The sequence below is a fragment of the Nothoprocta perdicaria genome, unplaced genomic scaffold (assembly GCF_003342845.1).
Source record: "Nothoprocta perdicaria isolate Ctin4 unplaced genomic scaffold, notPer1 scaffold_352, whole genome shotgun sequence".
Lineage (NCBI taxonomy): Eukaryota > Metazoa > Chordata > Aves > Tinamiformes > Tinamidae > Nothoprocta > Nothoprocta perdicaria.
This window is the reverse complement of record NW_020455591.1, coordinates 251,476-273,684: the sequence shown is the minus strand read 5'-3', so window position 1 is coordinate 273,684 and position 22,209 is coordinate 251,476. Positions and strand designations below refer to the sequence as shown.

Here is a 22,209-nt window from a genome sequence, read left to right as displayed (position 1 = left end):
TTTTTTTTTTTTTTTTGGTGGAAGAGGATATTGCATGCTAGAGATTTGTGATTCACTAGGCAGAGAGATACATCTTTAGGTGTTTGAAGACTATAAAGGAAAGTCATGATAAAAGTTGACATTTTAAAATTTACACAGTATTTGCTTGGGGGTTTCAGGGTTGTGTTTTATTTAACTACTTAAATTCTGACTATACCATTTTCTATATCAGGCTAGAATAGATATTTAAGTAGTCAGAAATTACAGCAGTTTAAGGTATATTTTCAAATCAGCTCGTTCATCTACAGGACTGTGAATATTGACTGAAGAGTATTGAAGACTTTAATGGTTCCTCTATTGAAATTTTGGTGTATAGTGAAATTTCAGTAAACTAAAATAAGAAAACACTACCTATTTTGAAAAAGAAAGTGGAAGCAGTGCTCAGGCAACGTAATTTCACATTTTAGTAAAATGCTACAACAATAAACTACTATCTGAAAGAAATAGACAATTCCCTTTTGATGGCATAAAGAAAAGTCAATGTGTGTTCTTCAAAAATAAATCATATAAGGAAAAACCAGCGGATTTTTCTCTGAGGCTTTGTGAAGAATGAGAGGCTATTTTAAAATCAGCAAATCTTTTGATTATCTCTCACGGGCATTTTATAAGCATACTGCAGAGATGTGATGTTAAATCTAGAATTCCTTGTGAAAGGTATACAGCTGATTCTAAAGTTTACTAAAAGGTTATTTCTTACTMAATGCCTTTCTACTAGGAAAGGTATACTAAATACCCTCTTTAAGATCTGCCTTGAATCCTTTTTTTTAATTGCTATTTCCAAAACAACTTGTAATGATGATAAGCCAAGTACGGTTATTAAATCTCTAGACAGTACCAAGCTGTATGCCACTCCAAGCAGACTGAAAGACAAAATTAACATTYGAATTAGGCTGAGCCAAAATGAACTAAGATCTGAAAAATTAAGATGTATTTCAATAGAAACAAATACAAATATATACTCCTGGAACAGAGTAAACTACCCCTTACATACTTCGAATGACTGCTTTCACTCTATTCTGTGAGGAATCATATGGCTCCATGTCATTTCAAAGCTGTCCATCCTTTTTGTTGGGCAGTATGATGAAAATGGAGATTGTCTGCAAGTCAGAAATATGATAAATAGTTTAGAAAACAGGATCATCAAGGAAAGATTATATATATATATATATATATATATAAAGTTTTATATATATATATTATATATGTTTATATTATATATATATATATAATCTGGGAAAGAAAAAGAAAACTAAGGCAGACCTGATGGTGGTCATGTTAAGGGTTTCTTAAAATATTAGTTAGAGAAGAAATGCAAACATATCCTTATTCCCATATATCCTTCRTGATAAGGCACACTTTTCAGGTGAACAATTTCTTAAATTGTTTGGAATTTGGAATTTTTGCATAAAAAAAAAGAAAATGCAAATAATTTCTACTTTTTTRATATAGATTTTGTAGAGAATTAGGAAATTCCAATGGATTAGTCAAGTTTAAAGCCCAGGAAGGTTACCTGAAACAGTCCAAATAAGTTGAGTAGGATTTGGATCTTGTATGCTTAAATATTAAAGGACAGTGGTGAGATAAAAAACCTGAAAAGAACTTTCAATATTCATTGAAAGATTTTATGAAATTCCAGAGATAATAGTTCTACTCTTTATTTTCACGCCTGGCCTTAAACCAGGGCTAATTGGCTCTTACTCTCTTAGGGATAACCTTGCCATCACCTACATTTGCTGCAGGAAGTTGCTGCAGGTGCTATTATTAGAAAAACACTAGACATAAAGCATGACTGCTGTTATAGTAAACATGGTGGGATTATTGTTACACTAGGCAAATGTGGGCAAACATATCAGGTTTAATTCAGTTTATTACTTTATTTAGGGTAAATATGTTACTCATTACTGTAATTATCTGAAATTCTCTTGAGATATACTACGTTTATCCTTACACCACTAATGATGGAAAAATATGATTATCTGCATTTCACATAAGAAGAATTAGGGCATAAAGAGGAATATTTTCCAAAAAAAAAAAAAAAAAGGGAAGTTAATGGTCTTCAGAGGACAACTAATGGCTAAATTATATACTTCTTTTTACAAAAGGACTTTTGGGAATGCTCAGTTACTATCATAACAGAATAAGACATAAAATATATTTTAACAAAAAGAGTTAAGAAATAATATATATGAAGGACACAGATATATTCTAGATGCAAAAATGTACAAGAGTAATATTCATTTGTAGAAGCAGCCAAACCTTGCTGAGAGACATAATAATTAATAGATCAAACAGAAACTACGATAGGTTCCAAAAGTCARTTCCAGAACAAAAGACAGTTGCACTCCATCATAGACTAAAGTTTTCCCACTGTAAAATTCTTTCCTTTTGAAAAACATTTATCTATGATTGCAGTTTAAGTGCCAGCAGTATCAAGCGCCTTTTATTGACATTATATATATATAATGTGAAAGTGATCCTGCAAATGAAAGAGGAGAAAGAATATTCTCTGGGGTTAGTAAAAACTAGTAGTAAACTCCAGTAAAAAAAATTAAAGATTTTGTTTGGAAATGGAATGATGAACTGATATAGGAGGTATCTAAGGGAAAACAGCTGAATAGAAACAGCTAACTTCCAAAAAGAAGGTAGAGAAAGTTGTTAAGTTCTTCAAAATGAAAAGGACAGTGGTCAGAGATGGCATGTTTCAACGAAAGCTTAAAATCCTTTAGCAGGCATTAACGTCATGGAAGACTTCAAATGTCATTCCATGAACACCGCCACAAAGCCTGAGTTGTATCCACTTATCAGAAAGGATCAAAGGTGAAGAATCTTTAAGGAAGACTATGTGAAAGATTGTTTTGTTCCTTGTTCTCAGATAACAACAGTGTTTTACTAATGAGTCCTTCTTTATAGCTATGAAGTGAAAATTTTAAAAGGAAGTGAGATGCATTAAACTACAGAACTAGGTCATAATTTTCTTAAGGGAATGCATTTATTAATGCAAAGTAACTGGGAGAAATCACTATCAAATTGWTTTTTTTTGATAAGGAGATGCTAAACAGGTATATCTAAATTAATTAACTTCTGCTATGTTATGTGTATAGTGTGTTATTAATTCACTAAAATGATTTAATGTTAGTTATTTAAAAGAAGACCTAATGAGTGGAGCAGAAAGGTTTTTCATGAAAACTTCTTATTGGAAAAAAAAGGGTTTTTTTTGTTGTTGACTAATATTTTTGAGAATATGAAGACATTTCTTATCCTCAAATCTTAGAAATCTAAAAATCTCAAAAAGGTTTATTGAAGAGGAAGATGAGTTAGTTTTCAGATAGTGTGATGTTGTGATAATTTATGCTCTTTTATATTGATGTGTCTCTAATTTTATTCRTCTTTGAAGCCGTAAGTAATATTGGGACTCCTTTTTTTGTTTTATGGACACTTAGCAAGAGATAGTTGCTGATCAAAAATTTGTAGTGTACATAGAAAAGAGGGGCATAAGAAAAGATATATGAGATCCTGTGATCAGATAAGGTCATCATGAAGTCATAGTAAAAGACAGTAAAGATAATAAGTAGTCATGAATTTTTATAAGCTTTTTTAAGGCCTTAGCGGTTATATCATATATTCTGAATTACTTTGTGATTGTCATGTGCTCAAGAGAAGCAGATACAGTTGTTTAAGGGTGAAGTATTTTTATTAAATTAATCACATCAAATTGTTGTGCTTCCAGGTCTTTGAGACACACGCATCCAATATTACCTGGCTGCTTGCTTGTGTAGTCACTTCTCCAGAGTAACTTTGAACTAACATGATCGCCTAGTTCTACAAAAAGGAAAAAAGATGCATCTTCTTGATACGTCTTTATATGCTAAACAACATAGCCTTGCAGGAAACCACTGTAATCTGAAAAAGTTTCATATAACAAGCCATATAGTCATCAAGGAGGTCTTTCATTTCAGCTGTCTAGCAGAGTTCAGAATGATCTTTTGAGGAAGCAGCTTCCTCCATTACTGATTCCATGTGCAGCTTCAAATGAGGTTTACCAATGGAAATACAAAGTAGAGTTACATTTATGAAAATCCAGTCAGAGCTCTTCTAGATTTATTCTATTTTACCAGAGTAGCTTTGGCTGCTTACCTCCATATTCTTAGAGATTACTTAAAAAAAAAAAAAAAAAAAACTTAAAAAAACTCCAAACCAGAATACATTTGCATGAAATTAAGACTTTCATATTGAACATTGTATAAAAAAGAACTTACTACCTAACACATAAAGTAATTGAAGTGAGCAACCCAGTCTCAAAGCAATTATTAAGAAAAAGATCTGGTTGGAGATATTGAAGCAGAATTTATTTTGAGGGAAAATGGTGATTTATTAAAAGAAAGATGTTACTGCCAATGACACTCCCTCTTGAAAGAAAACCTGTAAAAAAAGACATACTTCAACAGGCTACAGTCAAAATTACTTCTTTATTTAATTTTACAAGCTTTATGCAAAGTCATATATATATATATGAATGTATTTATTTCCATATAGGAATCATCAAAATAAAATAATTTAATGAGGTTAAAATAGCTCATAATTCTTTAGTTTTTAGTACATACAGTCAGGTCTAGGATTTCRGGCACATTTGATTTGATTTGATTTCATATAATTTGTACCATTTACAATTTGTACCATTGTACAATTTACAATTTGCCACCCTTCCCATAGAACAAAACATTCAAACCCTGAATATCTCTATTTGCAGAGAAGAACAGTATTAGGAAGGCTGTGATTTTCATCGTGTTACTCACAAAAAATGAACAAAACAACAAARAAGATATTGTGTCTTTATTACTAGCAGTAACTAAACTTTAGAAGGCTCATGCAATCACAGCTGTCAAATGTGGACTCTATCCCAAAGATAAAAGATTATATCTTGTTGTTTTGCCATAATAAATTTTAAGTGTAACAGTCAAAGAGGTTGCTAACATTCCCATTTGATTAACTATTCAACACATTCATATCCTTGACTTTCAGGAATGTCATCTTGAAAACCAGCCAGCCTGTTGCCTTTCACAAATTTCTTCCATTACTCTTACATGCATTTTCAACATTATACCTACTTATTTATTTATTTATTTAAATATTTCTGGCAAAGTTCATCCTATTGATGTCAATAAAAGCTAATAAATGCAGTTCTAAATTCCCCATACTGCTTGCAAAACATCTACTGAGAAATTTAACCTGACTTGGCTTTTGTGTGTCTTAGATGAAGCACAGAATATTATTCTGTGTTTTGTGCTTCCCTTTCTATAAAAATGATAGTAGTACTTCTGCTTCAATAAATATCCTCAATGATAGGTAGGATTATTACCAGCTAAATAAATGACATAATATATTTCTTCAATTGCACTTGAGCTTCCTCTTTTGCTTTGTGAATTTTCACTGCATGCTGCCTATAGCAATTTTACATCCTAAATCTCTCTGAAAGGCTGATTCTCATTTATATTCACTGAAACTCTCYTATAGACTAAACATTTATTTGATGACAATTTCCACATTCATATAATGATAAAAAGACTCTTATATTAAAAAAAATCCCTCAAATCCCTGAACATGAGAAAATGTAGCTGATTTAGTCAATTAGACCACAGGGACTTTCCTATCTCATTTTGATAACCTTTAGTGTGATAGAGCAGATGTCAGTATATTATTTTATTTTTTACTGTAAAGCTTGTTGTTTTACAGTGCAGTGCAGATTAGAACTTAATGGTCTATCTTAAGATAGTTTAATTGAGTCAAGTGCTGGGCAAGAGTAGCAAGAGCAGTCTGCAGTTTGTCTGGCCCTTTTCTACCAGATTGAAGTATTATTATGTACTGTACTATATTAAGCTTGATCATGAAAAAAAGCACAATCTGTTCCTTTTAAGCTTCTTAATAGTTTCTAGTTCTGATTCATTGGAAGTGGAACTAGCATACTGTTATAGTTAGACTGTAGGTGGGGATGCATATGCTTTAGTTTAGACCAAAATTCCAGTCTGAAGCAAGTATATGTCCTTTGAATGATGATGTAACTGATGGATTTTTTTAAACATGTAGAGCCATATGGGAGCAACACTTGAGCTGGGCTTAGGGCCAGACTTGCAGGTAGGCAACATCCAGGATTCAGGCTGGCATTTTGAAAGAATCAAGCTCATAGCTGCTGCTTGTAAGTACAGGACATATTTCTGAAAGGCAGCAGTTAGTAACTCCAATTTTGCTACTGACAGGCAAAATTACAAAAGCTGAGGAGCATCCTGTGCTAYCTCCTCCAACAGAACCAAACACAATATAGAGGTCCTGGCTCCCCAAAATGAGCATGGAGATGGACATTGATCAGGAGGTGAAATGGACTGCATTTCATTTCAATTTTAACTTGTGTTGATTTGAGTCTTACATGATGAAGCCAACTGAAATTAATTTTTCCATTATGTTAATTTTTTTTTTTTTTAGGATCTTTTATTAAATTTAGAAGTGGAATGGATAGATCTCTATAATATAAGTAACTTTGTCCCACAGAACTAGCAGACCAAGTCACTTGGAGAGGCAGACCAAGTCCAGTAGAGGGCTTCTAAAACAATTCTAATTTGGAAATGAAACCAAAAATCTCCTCTTCTGAGAYTCAGTCATCATAAGTCCAAGCTTTGCACATTCATATGTATTAGATTAGAAACTTGTGTTTTCCTTTTGTCATGGCCCTGGCTGAAAACTGGGAACCGGCCTTTTGGCAGAATCTTGCTCCTTTCCCTGTGGCAGTTTTGCTATTGTTAGTATAGAAAAGTCAAATCTCAAGAATCATAAATCAGTGAGGAAACATAAAATCACAGAATCACAGAACAGCTAAGATTTGAAGGGACCACTAGCGATCATCTAGCCCAACTGTCCTGCTCAAGCAGGGACACCCAGARCAWGGGGCATAGGGTCGCAGCCAGGTGGGTTTGGAAAATCTCCAAASAAGACTCCACARCTTCAATGGGCAGCCTCTTCCAGGGCTCTGGCACCCTCACAAAAAAGTTCTTCTTCTTCACATGGAGATGGAACTTCCTGTATTTCAACTTGTGCACATTTCCTTCTGTCCTGTCACTGACCATCACTGTGAAGCGTTTGGCCCTTTCTTCTCTACATTCACTCCTCAGGTACTTAAATATATTGATCAGATCTTCTCTCAGTCTTCTCTTCTCTAGGCTAAACAGGTTCTGCTCACTTAGCCTTTCCCCATAAAATAAGTGTTCCAGCCCCTTAATCATCTTAGTTGCTCTTCTCTGGACCCTCTCCAGAAGCTCCATGTTCCTCTTATACTGGGGAGCCCAGAACTGCACACAATATTCCAGGTGCGATCCTACGAGAGCTGAGGAGAGGGGCAGGATCCCCTCCCTTGACCTGCTGGCAACACTCCTCCTGATGCAGGCCAGGATCCCATTGGCCTTCTTGGCCACAAGGGCACACTGCTSACTCATGGTTAACTTGGTGTCAACCAGGACTCCCAGGTCCCTCTCTGTGAAGGTGCTCTCCAGCAGGTCGACCTCTAATCTGTCCTGGTGCCTGGGGTTATTCCTCCCCAGGTGCAGGACCCTGYACTTGTCCTTRTTGAACCTCATGAGGTTCCTCTCTGCCCAACTCTCCAGCCTGTCCAGGTCCCTCTGGATGGCAGCACAGCCTTCTGGAGTGTTGACCACTCCACCCAGCTTGGTGTTGTCTGCAAACTTGCTCAGGGTGCACTCGGTGCCCTCGTCCAGGTCATTGATGAACAGGTTGAACAGCACTGGGCCCAGTACTGACCCCTGGGGGACACCACTGGCCACAGGCCTCCAACTGGACTCGACCCCACTAATAACCACTCTCTGAGCTTTGCCATCCAGCCAGTTCTCAATCCATCTCACTGTCCACCTGTCCAGTCCACACTTTCGAAGCTTTCCTATAAAGTTATTATAGTAGCCTGTGTCAAAAGCCTTGCTAAAATCAAGGTAGGCAACATCCACGGCTCTCCCCTTGTCCATCAGGCCAGTTCATCCCATCGTAGATGGATATCAGGTTCGTAAAACTTTACCTCCTCTTGGTGAAACCACGCTGACTACCCCTCATTACTTTCTATTCCTTGACATGCCCAGAGWTGCTCTCTAACATGAGCTGCTTCATCATCTTTCCAGGWCAGAGGTGAGGCTGACCAGCCTGTAGTTTCCCGTCTCCTTCCTCTTGTCCTTTTGAAGACTGGAGTGACACTAACTTTCTTCCAGTCCTCTGGCACCTCCTTGCTCTCTGTGACCTCTCAAAGATGATGGAGAGAGGCTGAGCAATAACCTCAGCCAATTCCCTCAGCACTCTTGGGTACATCCCATCTGGGCCCATAGATTTATGTGCTTCCAGTTTGCCTAAATAATTCCTAACTCAATYCTCCTCAACCAGCAGAAAGTTTTCCAGTGGGAGGGATCCCACTGCAAACCTTCCATCTCATCCTCAAGCAAATGTGATGTAAGGCAATTCTCCAGTTTTCTACGCCCACTCCCTTTTAATGCTGCACCTGTACCCTCATGCACACATAAGTTTTCTTCAGAAAGATAGCTCAGAGTAAAGCAAGCTGGATTTTACAGAAAAGAGATCTTTTTTTTTTTTCCCTCATCAACGAGTGTTCATTATCCCCACAGTATATCTCAGATTAAATATACATACCTCATCAAACCTCTTCTACAACCAGGGAATTCACTATGAATAATTAATTAAGTAGAGTTTAATCWGCAATGATCATGACAAGAGCTCCACTGGTGTATTTGTATGAGCATCTTGAAGCAAAGCTACTTTCTGTTTTCATCAAAACTCCCATGAGCTGCTGCCATGCAGCTCTAGTTTTCCCAGTAGGGGAAATCAGCCACTTTCAGACTGMGAATGTCAGGATGTTTTTCTTCTGAATGTTAAAAACAAAGCACTTCGTTAAGTAGCCTTGGTATGTTATCATGTTTCCTCTCATTTTAGATGAGGCATTGCTTTCTGTGTGGTTTTACACAATATCTCTGCCTTGACACATAATAAGATCACACTATTTGTGCAAGAGAAGTGTTCATTTGACTGTAAAAGAGTTAATGCATTTCCTGTTCATTTCAAGAGCTACTACTTATTTCAGTGTTGTAATTAAACCTATTCTCAACTTTATAGGAAGCCTTAGGGTAACAGTTTGTATGTTCATAACACTTTCAAACAAAGAGTTCAGTATTTGGAAYGCTTCAGAATTCTAGTTCTGTAAGGTAATTAGACCTGACTGGGAATTTTCCATTGACATTCTTTTACAGAAAATGAAGCCTTCAGAATATCTACTTCTTTGTACTATAACATAGAACATTTTTACATCAAAATCCTGCAAAATGCTGTAGCTACACTGTTTTTTTGATCCTTTTTACTTTCTATTTGAAAAGAAAAAAGAAAAAATTAACATTGTCTGAGATGGACCTAAGTGAGAATATTTTTAAATAAAGCAGTGACTTTGCTGCCCAACAGCTTAATTTTAGTTTAGATGGCCTCAGGGTCTCATGGGAGTTATAAGTGACTGGGTCCWTTTTTCCTTCATTCTGAGTTCTGAGACTCTACTGTCCCTTTCRTGATGCACTACATCTTTGCCCTTTGGTTGAACTGCTTCAGTGTCTCATGGGAATCACTTGATGTGGATGCATCACAGGAAATGTAGCTTGTCCTCGAAGCATGACACACAGGGAAGCATGGGCAACCTGATTTACAGCTCCTGGTAAGCACTGCAACAACTGTATTTAAAAATCCTATGGCATTTTGTCCAGGTATGACAAGAAGTAATGGATTTTCCATCAAGCCTCATCACAGAGGAAAATGGAAGTCAGTGTAGTTAACTAAAAGAGGATCAGCATCCAGATCCCTGTTCTTGTTGAGTACCATGTGAAAATCACATAAGGTCTCAGTGATTCATCCCTGAGATGAAATGAGGATAACTGTATTTCTCTCTTCCATTGTTGGTCTCTTGAACTCTTCACATGGTAAGATCTTTGAGCTACAGGCAGTGTCTTCTATGTTATATTCACTCCTAAGCCTAATTTAGCCTCTAAATTCCAGCACCAAAGTAACAGGGATGGTTTTATAAATGGGCACACAGAGTCCCTGTGGCTAAGTGCCCAAGTCCCCAAAACAGGTGAAGACTGACAGAACCAACTCTTCAGCTCTCATTACTTTTTCACTGCCAGTGCTTTTCTGTTCTCATGCTTGGAGGAAAAGGAAGTTTTTTCTTACAGTTTCTTTTGTTTACAAATTGACAGAAATAAGTGAAGAATAAGGAGTGTCATTCATTGGACCTTAACACTCAGTTTTAATAATTTTTGTTTCTGTGGAATACTGCTCAGTGGTTAAAATGATGATAAAAGTAATAAATATAAATATTAATTGCTAGATTTTCTGGAAAGAAGGAATAGCTTTAAAGAAAATGTGAAGATTATCCCCTTGCATTGATTGACATTTAATTAAAAAAGACAAAACCACCAGCAAACAAAGGTACATTTAGTTGATCTGTGATCCTTTGATCTCAGTAATGATAATTGTCAGTTTTGTCACACATTCTCCTGAGTCACCAGTAGATATTTCATCACAGGGTAATTTCTGCTTTTCATTATGCTTAAAACATTGTTGGTGTGCAGAGTGCATTTGTGATTGTTTTGTTTTGCATGTATTCAAAATGCTACACCTAAAAATATATTCTAAATATATATTTTTAGCATTTTTTTAAGTTTTTTATTTTGTTGTTAAGCAAACCCCAGAACAAACGACCACTTTCAGTCAAGAGACTCAGAAGAACATATGTAATTTATAGTTACATTGTTGCAGACCAGATACACTCAGATATTCAGATGCCTAGCAGTCTTTGGTTCCAAGAGAGATACAGATAAGTTATCAAAATTGAGATTCCTAATAAACTTTGTTGGTTTTGACTTGTAAAACAGATAAATAAATTAAAATWTTAATGTTATTTTATAAATAATTGACATATTGATCCCTCTGCAAATGAATTATATATTCTTTAAATTATTTATTCTTTCTGAAGCAAGTAAAATGTCTCCAAATCTTAACACCTGCCTACATGTTTCTGTTCGCATTTAGGAAATTATGGTGAAAGTGGAATGGAAGCTTTCAAAGACATGTCGGCCAAGGAAGGGATCTGCATTGCACACTCCTACAAGATCTACAGCAATGCTGGGGAGCAGAGCTTTGACAAGCTGCTGCGGAAGCTGCGGAGCCATCTGCCCAAGGCAAGAGTGGTCGCCTGCTTCTGCGAAGGCATGACTGTGAGAGGGCTGCTGATGGCTATGAGGCGCCTGGGACTTGCTGGAGAATTTTTGCTGCTGGGCAGGTGAGTAATGCTGTGTAATTACAGGCGATCTCTTTCCCAAGTAGTGCAAAATAAAAGATAGTCCAGGCAAGCAGGCATAAAACATGTATTCTTCTTCTCTCCTAAAGAAGCACGTATCCAGAGGACAGAAAGTAACAGTGGACATCCCTTAGTGGTGCATATGCAACTGGTATGCATTACTCRCAAAAGTACTCCAGAGAAACTCAAAACTGTTTCACCAGTTCTAGTAACAATTGCATAAAACAAGACCAACATACAAGCCTTTGATTTACACCATTTCGCTTTATTTGTTWCATTTTAACCCACATCTTAAAAACCCACTTTTACCCATGTAAATACACATCTTGAAGCTATACCTTCTTTGAGGTACATTCTTTTAAGAGATGATCTGATCTCTGGGTTAGGCATCTTCAAAGAGGTCTCTTCAAAAGGGAGAGACTGTTAACCACTAGCTTTTTCCTGGAGCAAACATGCTGATTTGTGCCTACCGTGCTGCAGACAATGCATAAGTGATCTCTTCTCTTATGTGGAGCTTGATAATATCATGCTGTGACCACAGGGGTTCCTTGGTTTGCTAGGAAGGGGAGAAAGGAAAATTCACTCAGATGCATTTATCCGTCAAGAAAAGACTCTGGGATAGTTTTGAAGAGAAAAAAAGAGATTTTTTTTTTTTTTCCACATATCAGCAGATGGACCCTAAGAGGAGATAAGAAAAACAGAATATCTCACGCACAAAACAAGCCCACCAGCCATTGTGCTTTGCTTATGTGCTTTGCAGTCTTTCTGGTGTATGGATATTAGAAGGATGAGCTTGTGAACAGCGCAGGAAAAGGAATAAAATGTTATCAGTGAAACTAGCTGCTCTCAGTGTAACATGTAAGAAATGCAGTTCTGCCCAGCTGGTAGCCTCTGTTCACAAAGCAGCCTGTGGTGCACAGATGCCCTTCCACCTCTTGCAAAGGAAGAAGCAGTCACCATTGCTGCGTTCTTTCTCAAATACTTTTTCTCTGTAGACTCTTCTATGGATCATCTTGATCTTTTTCTAGTCTGACTTTGGAAGGAACTTCAGAAATCCCTTCTCACCCTTTTGTTTGACAATCACCTGAATATATTAAGATATCTCCTTTTCTACGTCTTTTCATGTGAACTAGTTGTCAGGATTTCTCTTACAGCCAAAGGAGGGAAATAAGATCTTCTTAGGCATTATTTGTAATAAGAACATTTAAAGTAGGTCAGAGAAGTCACATTCTAGAAAATGGCTTGCAAAGAGACTTTTTAGATGACCAGCTTAACTGGAAAAACAGTCTTGCTAGTGATCAAAAGCAAAGTGTAGCAAATGCCATCCTCACTGCATTAGTCCTGAACAGCTGCCAGGTGAAAGACCTGTGCTGTCTTCTTCTCCACTAAACACAAGAACCTGTCACTTCACAGWAGCATCTCACAAATTCAGGAGCACCAAAGTATCATTTTCAATAGCTATGATGGCCTTGCATGTTCCAAAGAACACTTAATTTTGTATGGGATTTACTTATGAACAACTGCTAGAATTAGTCCTCAGAGAACTTTTTATGATTAAGAGCTTCAGAAACTGATTACTGTGAATAAGACTGGAGCAACACAGCTTAGAGCTCTTCAAAAAAAAATCAGCATCTGGAGAGAACTGCCTTTCTTCAATGAAAAAAAATCCCTCTTTTTCTAGCTGTAGTGGGATTTGCCACATCTAATTATAAAGAGAGTTATTATTCACTAYGTGACTTTCAGTTATCATATTGAAGTTTCTTTCAAAAGTCAAAACTCTAAACTCTTYGAAGTTAAAACAGACAAAAAACCTTTACAATTCCATTGGATCAATTTATGAGGGTTCTTGTAKGAGGCAAAATCATGTAGTTTATTTATTCAAAGACCTGACAGGAAATAGAAGCATTCAGAAAGAAAGAAAAAAGAGATATAGAGATATCTAGGATCTAGGAGCATCTCATCTTCCAGTAAGAACTGTTCAGATTTGGTRTTAAAATTAGCTATTAAACATACATAAAACATTCAGTTTTGCCTGCTAAGGACTTTTGCTTTGATTTTAGCCACTTTTATTCAGAAACAAAGGCTTGTTTCAGTTCAGCAAGACTCATGTCTGAAGTAGAGGAGATTATACAATGGTACACAGAAATTCCACTGAAATGTTCATTCTCTCAAAAGTATTCTCCTTTTGCTATGAGAAAGTTGCTAGGAAAAAAAAATCTAAAGCAAACAAACAAAAACAAAAACAAAAACAAAAACAAAAACAAAAACAAAAACAGGCAGCTTGCAGAAAAGCCACCTGACAAAGGTGGGAGGTGGGATGTATGACAGCAATATCTTTGTCCCCTGAGATTCTGTAGGGATTTTGAGCTGCATTTCCCAGAATCTACACAGCTACATATGCTGAGCGTGCTGAGGTGTTTTTGTCGGTGGTGGTTGTATTTTTAGTTTTTGTTTGTTTGTTTGTTTGTTGGCTCTGTTTGCTATGAATATGTAATGGTTGGTCCAGATCTAGGTTGAGTTTGTGAAGTGAAATCTAAAGCATTCACCTGGAACTGACACCAGAGCCACGACAAATTTACAGCCAGAGTATAGTGAGGACTTCTTTGTGCATTGTACAGGGGCTTTTAGGAAGAGTTTGCCATGAGCATGTGTCTCAAATCACTCAAGGGAGAAGAAGCTATATCTAAAAAGCTCAATAAAAGATGAATCATGCAGCTAATTTTTCCTGTAAAACTATACAGGAAAAGGGAGTAGTATAAAATGTTCCAATCTTTGAGTTGCTGCTCATTAAACTAAGATTAGAATAGGACATAGACACTAGAGGAGGCACTGTCTATGGCTGGATGAAGTGGAATTGGTCCACACAGAAAACTTCATCTACTAATGGATACTTATTTGGTTCTACACAAATTCATTTTGCTTCCCCTTTCTTCTGTGAGATTGAGAATTATTATTATTATTAATGCAGTAAATTCCCAAAGCTACACATTAGCTTCATGGCTTAACATAAGTATTCAGGTTTTCTGTTTCCAACATTTTTTTTTCCTTCCTTATCTCATTTTCTTTCCAACTATTTCTTTCTAAATATTTTCACCTGAGACCTTGCACAAATAATGATAGGTTTGAAGAGTATAAATTTCATGTCACCTGTTTTATGCTCTGCTAAACAGAAAATGCAGTAGCAAGAAGCGTACAGATCAAATAAATCTAGACACTTGTAGAACCACAAGGAGACTAGAGGGAGGAGAAAAGATATCCTTCAATGAACACTCCATTCTCGATGTGCTGAAATTGCATTGCCTGCCGGTGACAGATTTGAAAGATAGTGAGCCATTAGTGACTGCAGCATTCCAGGGGTTTTTGACTCACGGAAAACATTTCAAATGTTCAGCAAATATTTACCTCATCCACCTTGAGGAACTGGACTTAACCTCAAATAAAAAGGTGAGTATGTTGGCTTTCAAGTGTGAAGAAAAGTGCTTTTTTTAACCTAACCATTTTTCAGCTTAATTGGACAGCAGGCTGCATCCATCAGTGCTTATTACTTCTGGCATCCACAGGTCACATGCTAGGAGATATCCCTGCAGATAAAGTTGATTAGATAATAAATAATACACACCCACAGAGCAGCATAACTGACTTTGGAACATATTTCAGAAAGGAACATGGAATACTAACTGTGGTAGATAATTTGTTTTTAGCTGATTTTCAGTAGTTTCTCATTGTATTAAATAGTTGGTCCAGAAAACTGCTGGTCACAATTGAGCTTATCAACATCAACTACATCTGTATTGAATGAAATAGGGTCAGAGTAGAGATGGTAGTATAGGATACTTTTTGATGTGCTCCCTGGCATTATCTCAGCTTGTATAAAYTAACATCCAGGCATGGTGCTGGTGACAGCAGTTTGGGGGATGGTTCTGATGAAGCAGTTCAGACTTGGATCCTCTTTTTTGAGGGTCAAAGAGTGTTAAGATATAAGGATGCAGACCTTGCCATGTCTTTTACCTCCGGACCTGAGAACTGTCTCTGTTTTATTTTATTTTATTTTATTTTATTTTATTTTATTTTATTTTATTTTATTTTATTTTTTTTTTTTTATTTAACATAAAAGAAGCTATTGTATGAAACTACAGAGCAAGAGATGGGATCTTTTGCAAAGGACTAGTAATTCTAAATGGGATACAGTAAGGCTTCTCCTAACTTAAGGAGGGGAGAGGATGAGGAAAACGAGATGGGCAAGTAGATGTATATGAAAAAGKACTTACTCAAGGTCTCCAGCTTACAAACAATATTCCAAAGTCACAGCTGATCAGCAACAAACTACCAAGACTTGCTTTTCTCTATATGTTGCATATTCCAGTCATCAGAAAAAAAAATAGAATTAGCTGTCTTGTTTGGCAAAAGATAAATTAATTAGAATGATTTGGAGGGTTTTTTTTTTATAAAATGACAAAATGAGACACATACAGTCAAGACATCCAGCAGATATGGAAATGATTCCTTGAGCTCTGGTACTGATTCTTGTTTTCAAACTTCCAATTGGTAAAAGCGTGTATAAAATTCACTGGTCAGAGTTATTTTGTGAATGGCTGTTAGATAATTATTCAATCGGGGGCTTCTACAAATGTTACTACTGAATGTTTGTTAAAACATCTGGAGTAGAGGGACAGAAAATCCAGAATTACAAGTCATCTCACAGAATTTTCRTTCCTCCTTGAAGTGCAATCAGGAGTTGGTGACTTCATCCATAGATGTCCTTGCAAAATCTAAAGATCATGTGATATATTTCAGAATTCACCAGATCAGCTGCTAGGCTGTTTGTGAGGATGGAGAAATCCTCTTGAGCATACTAAGGTGGCAGAGAGTGTCTAACTGAAGATGAGTAAGCAGAGGAACACCTATCCTTGCAGTGTGATGATCACAAGAAATTCAAGTGTGATCCTGCAAGAGTACAGAAGGCAGCTCAGGAAAGGCTTGTGGAGCAGTATAGTGGCAGTAAGAATGAATCAAATATTAGAAAACTGTGCTCAGAGTCAGTGCCCATTCTTCTCCAAAAATCACAAGTATTCTCTAACCTTCACAAATTGCTTCCAGAGTCTTGGTTCTCTGCTAATAAAAAATAGCTATTTAGCTCCCATGGAGATAGATTGGAGGAAATTACTATCGATTCTGAGGCTCTCAAACATTGCAACAAAAAAGACTAAGTAGAAAGTGAGTAGTAGGAATGAAGATAAGGAAGAAGAACAAAATACAGAGGACCATTTGTTCCAGAAAGTCCCAAAAGCAGTTTGGCACACAGGAAACTCAGCAATGTATGAATAAAATCTGGTTAGTAACTAAAAAGGGCTACTGTTGCTGAAGGAAAATAAAAGCAAGATACATGTTAAAGGATTTTCTTCCAATAATTTAGAAAAAAATCTATAGTAAGACTTGCAAAAGTACCTGTTGGATAAAGAAATATCTTATCATAGAGGACATAATAATTTCCCTTCTGAAAGTGCTCTGATCGGTACATGTGAACGTGCTGTTTTTAACATGCCTCTTTCTGTGATTGTACAAATCCAACTGTTGAGAAATCTGTATGAAATAAATGAAGATATGCAACTCTGCAAACTGAAATGTGCTTTAAATTCATTTTTGGTTATTTCTATTGCTTCAGGGAAAAAAAAAAAAATCAACCAAAACTCTTTTGTCTAGAATATTTCTAATGGGACTGCCTTTGACAAAAATGCGGATGCTAAATGCAGTATGTGTATGGAAATTTCTTCTTTGAGAAGAAAATAAGCAGGTACACTTTCAGAGAGAAATTAAGCAACTTCATCTCTATCCCAAGTCAGTAGGAGGTGTCTGCTCCCTTTTTGTTAAATCCATGGTGGGTAGGAGACTGCTACAAGCCTACCCAAATGCTGTTGCCTATGACACAGCTCTCTGCAGCCCACTCACTTATCTCTTGAGTTCCCTTGTCCAGGCTTCAATGTGTAGCCCAAGAGGCAGCTATCATATTATACCTAGTAATYAAATGCACTGTAATTAGCAGTATTAAGTCAGAATCTTCCCTGCCACCCCAAAGGCAAAGCAAAGTGAAAATTTGTTTTTCTAGAGCTGCAAAGATGACTGGGGAAGTGAAAAGCTGTCCTCTCTTCTGTATCCAAACAATGTCCTTAATCACAGGTAAAGCAGAGTAGAGGCATCACGTACTAAAAGGTAAAGACTGTCTTGGCTGTATGCAGCCTTATAGCTCAGAGACCTCCAAGTTAAGCAATAGTATCTCCCATCTGAGTCGTGCTGTGGAAAGAAGCAGTAGAGTGGCTGGCTGAGACCATTCACATAGAAAGGAGTATTTACTGCAGTGGAGGTACTTCTAGCATGTGAAATATGTCAGAAACAATACAAGCAGCAGAAATTATTTATTTCTGTGGTATGAACTACAAAAGATTAACATAACTAGGGATTTCCACAAGTTAATGCTTGGGGGATTTCAAACTGAAGCAATCAACCTTATTTTCCTATCACTTCCTTTTCTTTATTGCTTAAAATCTGTTCTTTTTTCACAGCTGACATTTTAATAAATAGATAAAACTGGGAGGTGGCCTACAGATTGAAAACTAAACAGAGAGGGAATCTCAAAGACATTTCAACATTGCCAGTAGCATACATATGCATCCAGTCCTGGAGGAGCTGGAGTCAATGGAGTTCTTGGAAAGTTGTACCCATTTGTGGAGATATATCTATTTTCCCATAAGAAATTATGTTTATGATTTTACCTTCAACCTGAAACTCAGAAAGACTAAAAGTAATTCACCTAAGAATATTCTCTTCAAATCTATCTTTTAAGAGACATAGGAAATGTTCATTGTGAATTTTCTGAGGTGAAAGAGATTAAGGTAAGAAACTAAAAATATTCTTGGAATGATGGAAATATTCTCTTTTTAAACTTTTTTTTTTTTTTTGCTGATTCTTTTTTCTTTAAAGCAAGAACTGTAGAAATTCTAAGAAATTCAATACTCAGATACCAGCATGGTTATTTCACCATTTTGTGTAGGCTACATGATAGCAGATATCTATTTAAACTTAAAGAAAAGTCTGAAAATATGATCCAGTATACATTCCTAGAAAGATTTAATATCATTCTGAGCAGGATGGAGGTTAGCTTTGTCCTTAAGATTTTCTGATCTTTAGTAGAGCAACCAGAGACTTCCGATGAATGAGGTCAATATACAGTGCTCTTCATTTAATGGTTAATTTTTCTAAAAAAAAAATCTCAGAAATTATTTGTGTAGGTAAGAGAAAAGCATTTGGCAGAGAATGGAAAGGAAGTACTAGACTATTGGAACAGTATTTACTTGTTTTAGCTTTGTAGCTTTTGTTGCATGTTGCTTTTTTCAGCTGGAGAGGAATGCAGGAAATGRAAAGACAGAGAGAAATTCTCTAATTCTATTTTCAAGATGATTTAGGAGTACCTAAAAAACTGCAAAGATCTAAATGCAAAAACATTACCTACTCAGCAAAGATTTATACTGAGGAACCCATCTCACTAACACTGCTGTTTGACTATAGAAGGATTTTAGTAAAAGTAATGAAACTTCTGATCTGTAAAATGGTGGTGTAATTCCTTTTTCTGTCACTCTATTAAAATGACAAAGTAACACATGCAGCAAACACATTTCCACCTCACTATGGCTGAATTGATAGTTTCTAGTGAAGCTGTTGTATCTCCAGAGGTTAAGGCTGAAGGCAACTGATAACATGGATGAAATACCAAAACTCTCTAAACCTCAGCCTTGTAAAATTCAGCTTACTACAGCCTTGAGAAGACATTATAAATCTTGGCAAGAAGCTACTGCTTTCAGGAAGAGAGAATAAATAAACCATGTCTTATCACAAAGAATAAGGCAGAAGTTGAATTCTCTTGGTCTTTATCCTATTAATTAAATACTCTGTAATAATAAATGGGTAAAATGAACAATATTTTAATTAGGGAGGCAGAGATAATAAAGTAAAATCTGTATTTTCTWAGGATCCACATCCTTCAACCTTTAATCATGGTAAGTGGTATCAATGAAGGATATAGGGACTAGCTGAATCATTATGAGTGAATGATCTCTACCCTGGGAAAATGTATAACTGTAAAACACGGTAATTTAATATATTTAAATCAGGATTCTGTTAGATTTTCGTTGTCTCCGAGGGCTGATAAACACAAATCAATGTTAGTCTCAGATGCTAACAGATAACTCTTGTTAAGCAGGATTTCCTAAACTGATTTTTGATACAGTTCAGCTAATCAACACCAAAAGCAAAATTATGTCTATTCTAACAATTAAATAAAAAATCTGTTTCTATTTTGATGAATTTTAAAACTGTGCATATAACTGATCTTAGAGTATGCCTGAATCAGTGCACTTTTTAAAGCCAAACATGTTCATCTCCTGGAAACTATTTGAGGAACAAAAAACTACCCAAACACTCATTGTAAGTAGTCCTGAAATAATGAAAATTCTACTGTAATTTAATGTCAGATCAACAATATCATGAAAAGAATGACTGTCACAAAATGCAGGACTTCATGTTAGTTGTACAATTAATATTAATTCTATTATTTCTTAACTGATTATTTTAGAAAGATTTATCTCTTTTTGATTACAAAATATATAATTGATATTATGTAGGAAGAAAATAGCTTAATTACTTGTTCAGCAATTGCTCTGACAGGAAAATAATTACTTCTTGTTCCTCCGTAAGTCCTTGTCATGGGGGATTCTTGCAGTACAGGTCTTGAGTAAAGGTAATTAGTGTTTTATAATCAACTCTGCCCCATATTTTACACTACATTGAACTTACTATGTCAGTTGCAATTACTGGCAGACAGGAGGTCTGTGGTGGTTTGGTATTTCATTCTGGTTGAGCTCTTGTAACCAGAAGACTAAATGATTCATACTCAACAAAGTATTAACTCCTATTTCTAGGCAGCAAGCAGYAGGCCAAAGAAGCACCCTGAGAACAACAGCAACAACAACAAAAAGTATATTTGTTAACAACAGTAACAAATACCCCCAATCCTGCATTTTGTTTAAATATAAATGAACCTTAGCAGTGACAGTGAATTGTATCTGCAGGAATGCCTTCAAGATGTTCTTGACTGAGCACTGCCTTCTTTCTAAACCCATGCCTTCTTTCTGAGGTTGTCTCTGAAATGCTCAGGGATCTAGGTAGGGTCTGGATATAGACTATCTCAGACAGGAGAGCAATTGTTTTTCTAAATCTTCCCTATAACACGTTGTATATGAAAGCCCTGTTTCTCAGGGAAGGAAGCTCACGTTGAGCTCGAGATATTTTAGGAATAATGTTCTTTGATCTTCCCTAAGATGGATATTTTCTAACCTTCAAGTCATGCAAAAAAAAAAAAAAAAAAAAAAAAAAAAAAAAAAAAAAAAAAAAAGCCTTATTTTTTTTTTTCCAAAAGAAACCAGTGGTGGGTTTACATTCAAATCTTCTCATTTCATTCACATAAGTTTATATCTGGAGCTTTCTCACCTAAGGTCACCCTTGAATTGTGAGAAGCTTACTTAATTAGTTGGTGCAAAAATATATAATTCAGATGCTATGTAAGCTGAACTCTTCTCTGCTGTTGCCCATAAAGGGAATTTGGGTTGAATAAAGCCTAASTTCAGTTATGCTCTGAGAATTAAGGTCGACAAACCTGGACCAAAATATCTTTCTCTACTGCTACCTCTCYTCAGTAAGATAGTGTTAAGGCTTCTTGGGAAACAAAGGTGTCCTTGTTCATCTAGTGGGTAAGCAGACATGAAGTGTTTCCTCAGGTACAGGTTTGMTAGACACTTGTTCTTCAAAAAATAGTCCACTGAGGAAGTCTACTCAAGAGCAGGATCTTATTCAAGCTCAAGAAAGAACATTCCTAACCTTAAATTATTCTTTTCAGAAAGAAACCAGCATTATAAGTTCAGTTACATTCATAAAATCAGCTACAAACATTAATTCCACCAGTACAGTGTAACAGACATCTAAGTCTCCAAAACTGAGGCAGAGTTATCACCTCCAACTCTGAGGATTTGAGTGTCTCAAAATCTTTACTGCTTTGGGAGTTCCTGTCCCAGACATTAAAGCATTGTAAGTGTGAATTAGTTACAATCTGTGAATCTCAAAAAAAGAAATTTTGAGGAAGAAATTTGAAATTTGATGTCTGCTCTTGATTGTAGCCCCATGCTGATTTTTTTTTTTTTTTTTTTTTTTAATGTGGATAGAACAGGACCAGAATTAATGTGGATGCATTAAATTCCCAAATAGTTGTTAAGATTACTTCATACTGCCTATATGTAGTAACTTTAGTTGTGATTCTCTCCTTCAGGGCTCTTAAAAAAAAACACGTTGTTTTACAGAGTCATTGTTTTTAAAAGTTTATATTAATATCTACTGACTATATGATATCAAAGAGTGACATTTTAACATTTTTTCTAGATTCTTACATCTGGTCTACTAGGATACTCTTTGAACTCCTCAGTTTTCCAAATGAATTTTATAAAAATAGTGCAAAGATGTGTGTGKTTTTTTCTATAATCTGTAGCAATGATCAAGAATCGGAAAACTTCATTTGAAGCATTCAGAAAGGACCTTTTACTGAAATAATTTTGCTGATCAGTATTCATTAATGGAAAWATTTCAGAGTTTTTTTGAAATTTTGTGATTTACATTTTTCTGTGAAAATATTTAATTCATAAAACATGAGAATTTTTATTTTGATAGAAAATGACTTTCAT

General features: G+C 35.9%; 1 protein-coding gene across 3 annotated transcripts in view; it reads left to right on the top strand.

Moving 5' to 3' along the window:
- GRM5 (glutamate metabotropic receptor 5) overlaps window positions 1-22,209 on the top strand; it is a 236,006-nt gene that overhangs the window by 87,110 nt on the left and 126,687 nt on the right. For all 3 annotated transcript variants that reach the window (XM_026044175.1, XM_026044174.1, XM_026044173.1), the window contains exon 2: window positions 11,164-11,413. In XM_026044175.1, the coding sequence (XP_025899960.1) occupies window positions 11,164-11,413 (250 nt within the window). The remainder of the gene's footprint in view (window positions 1-11,163; window positions 11,414-22,209) is intronic.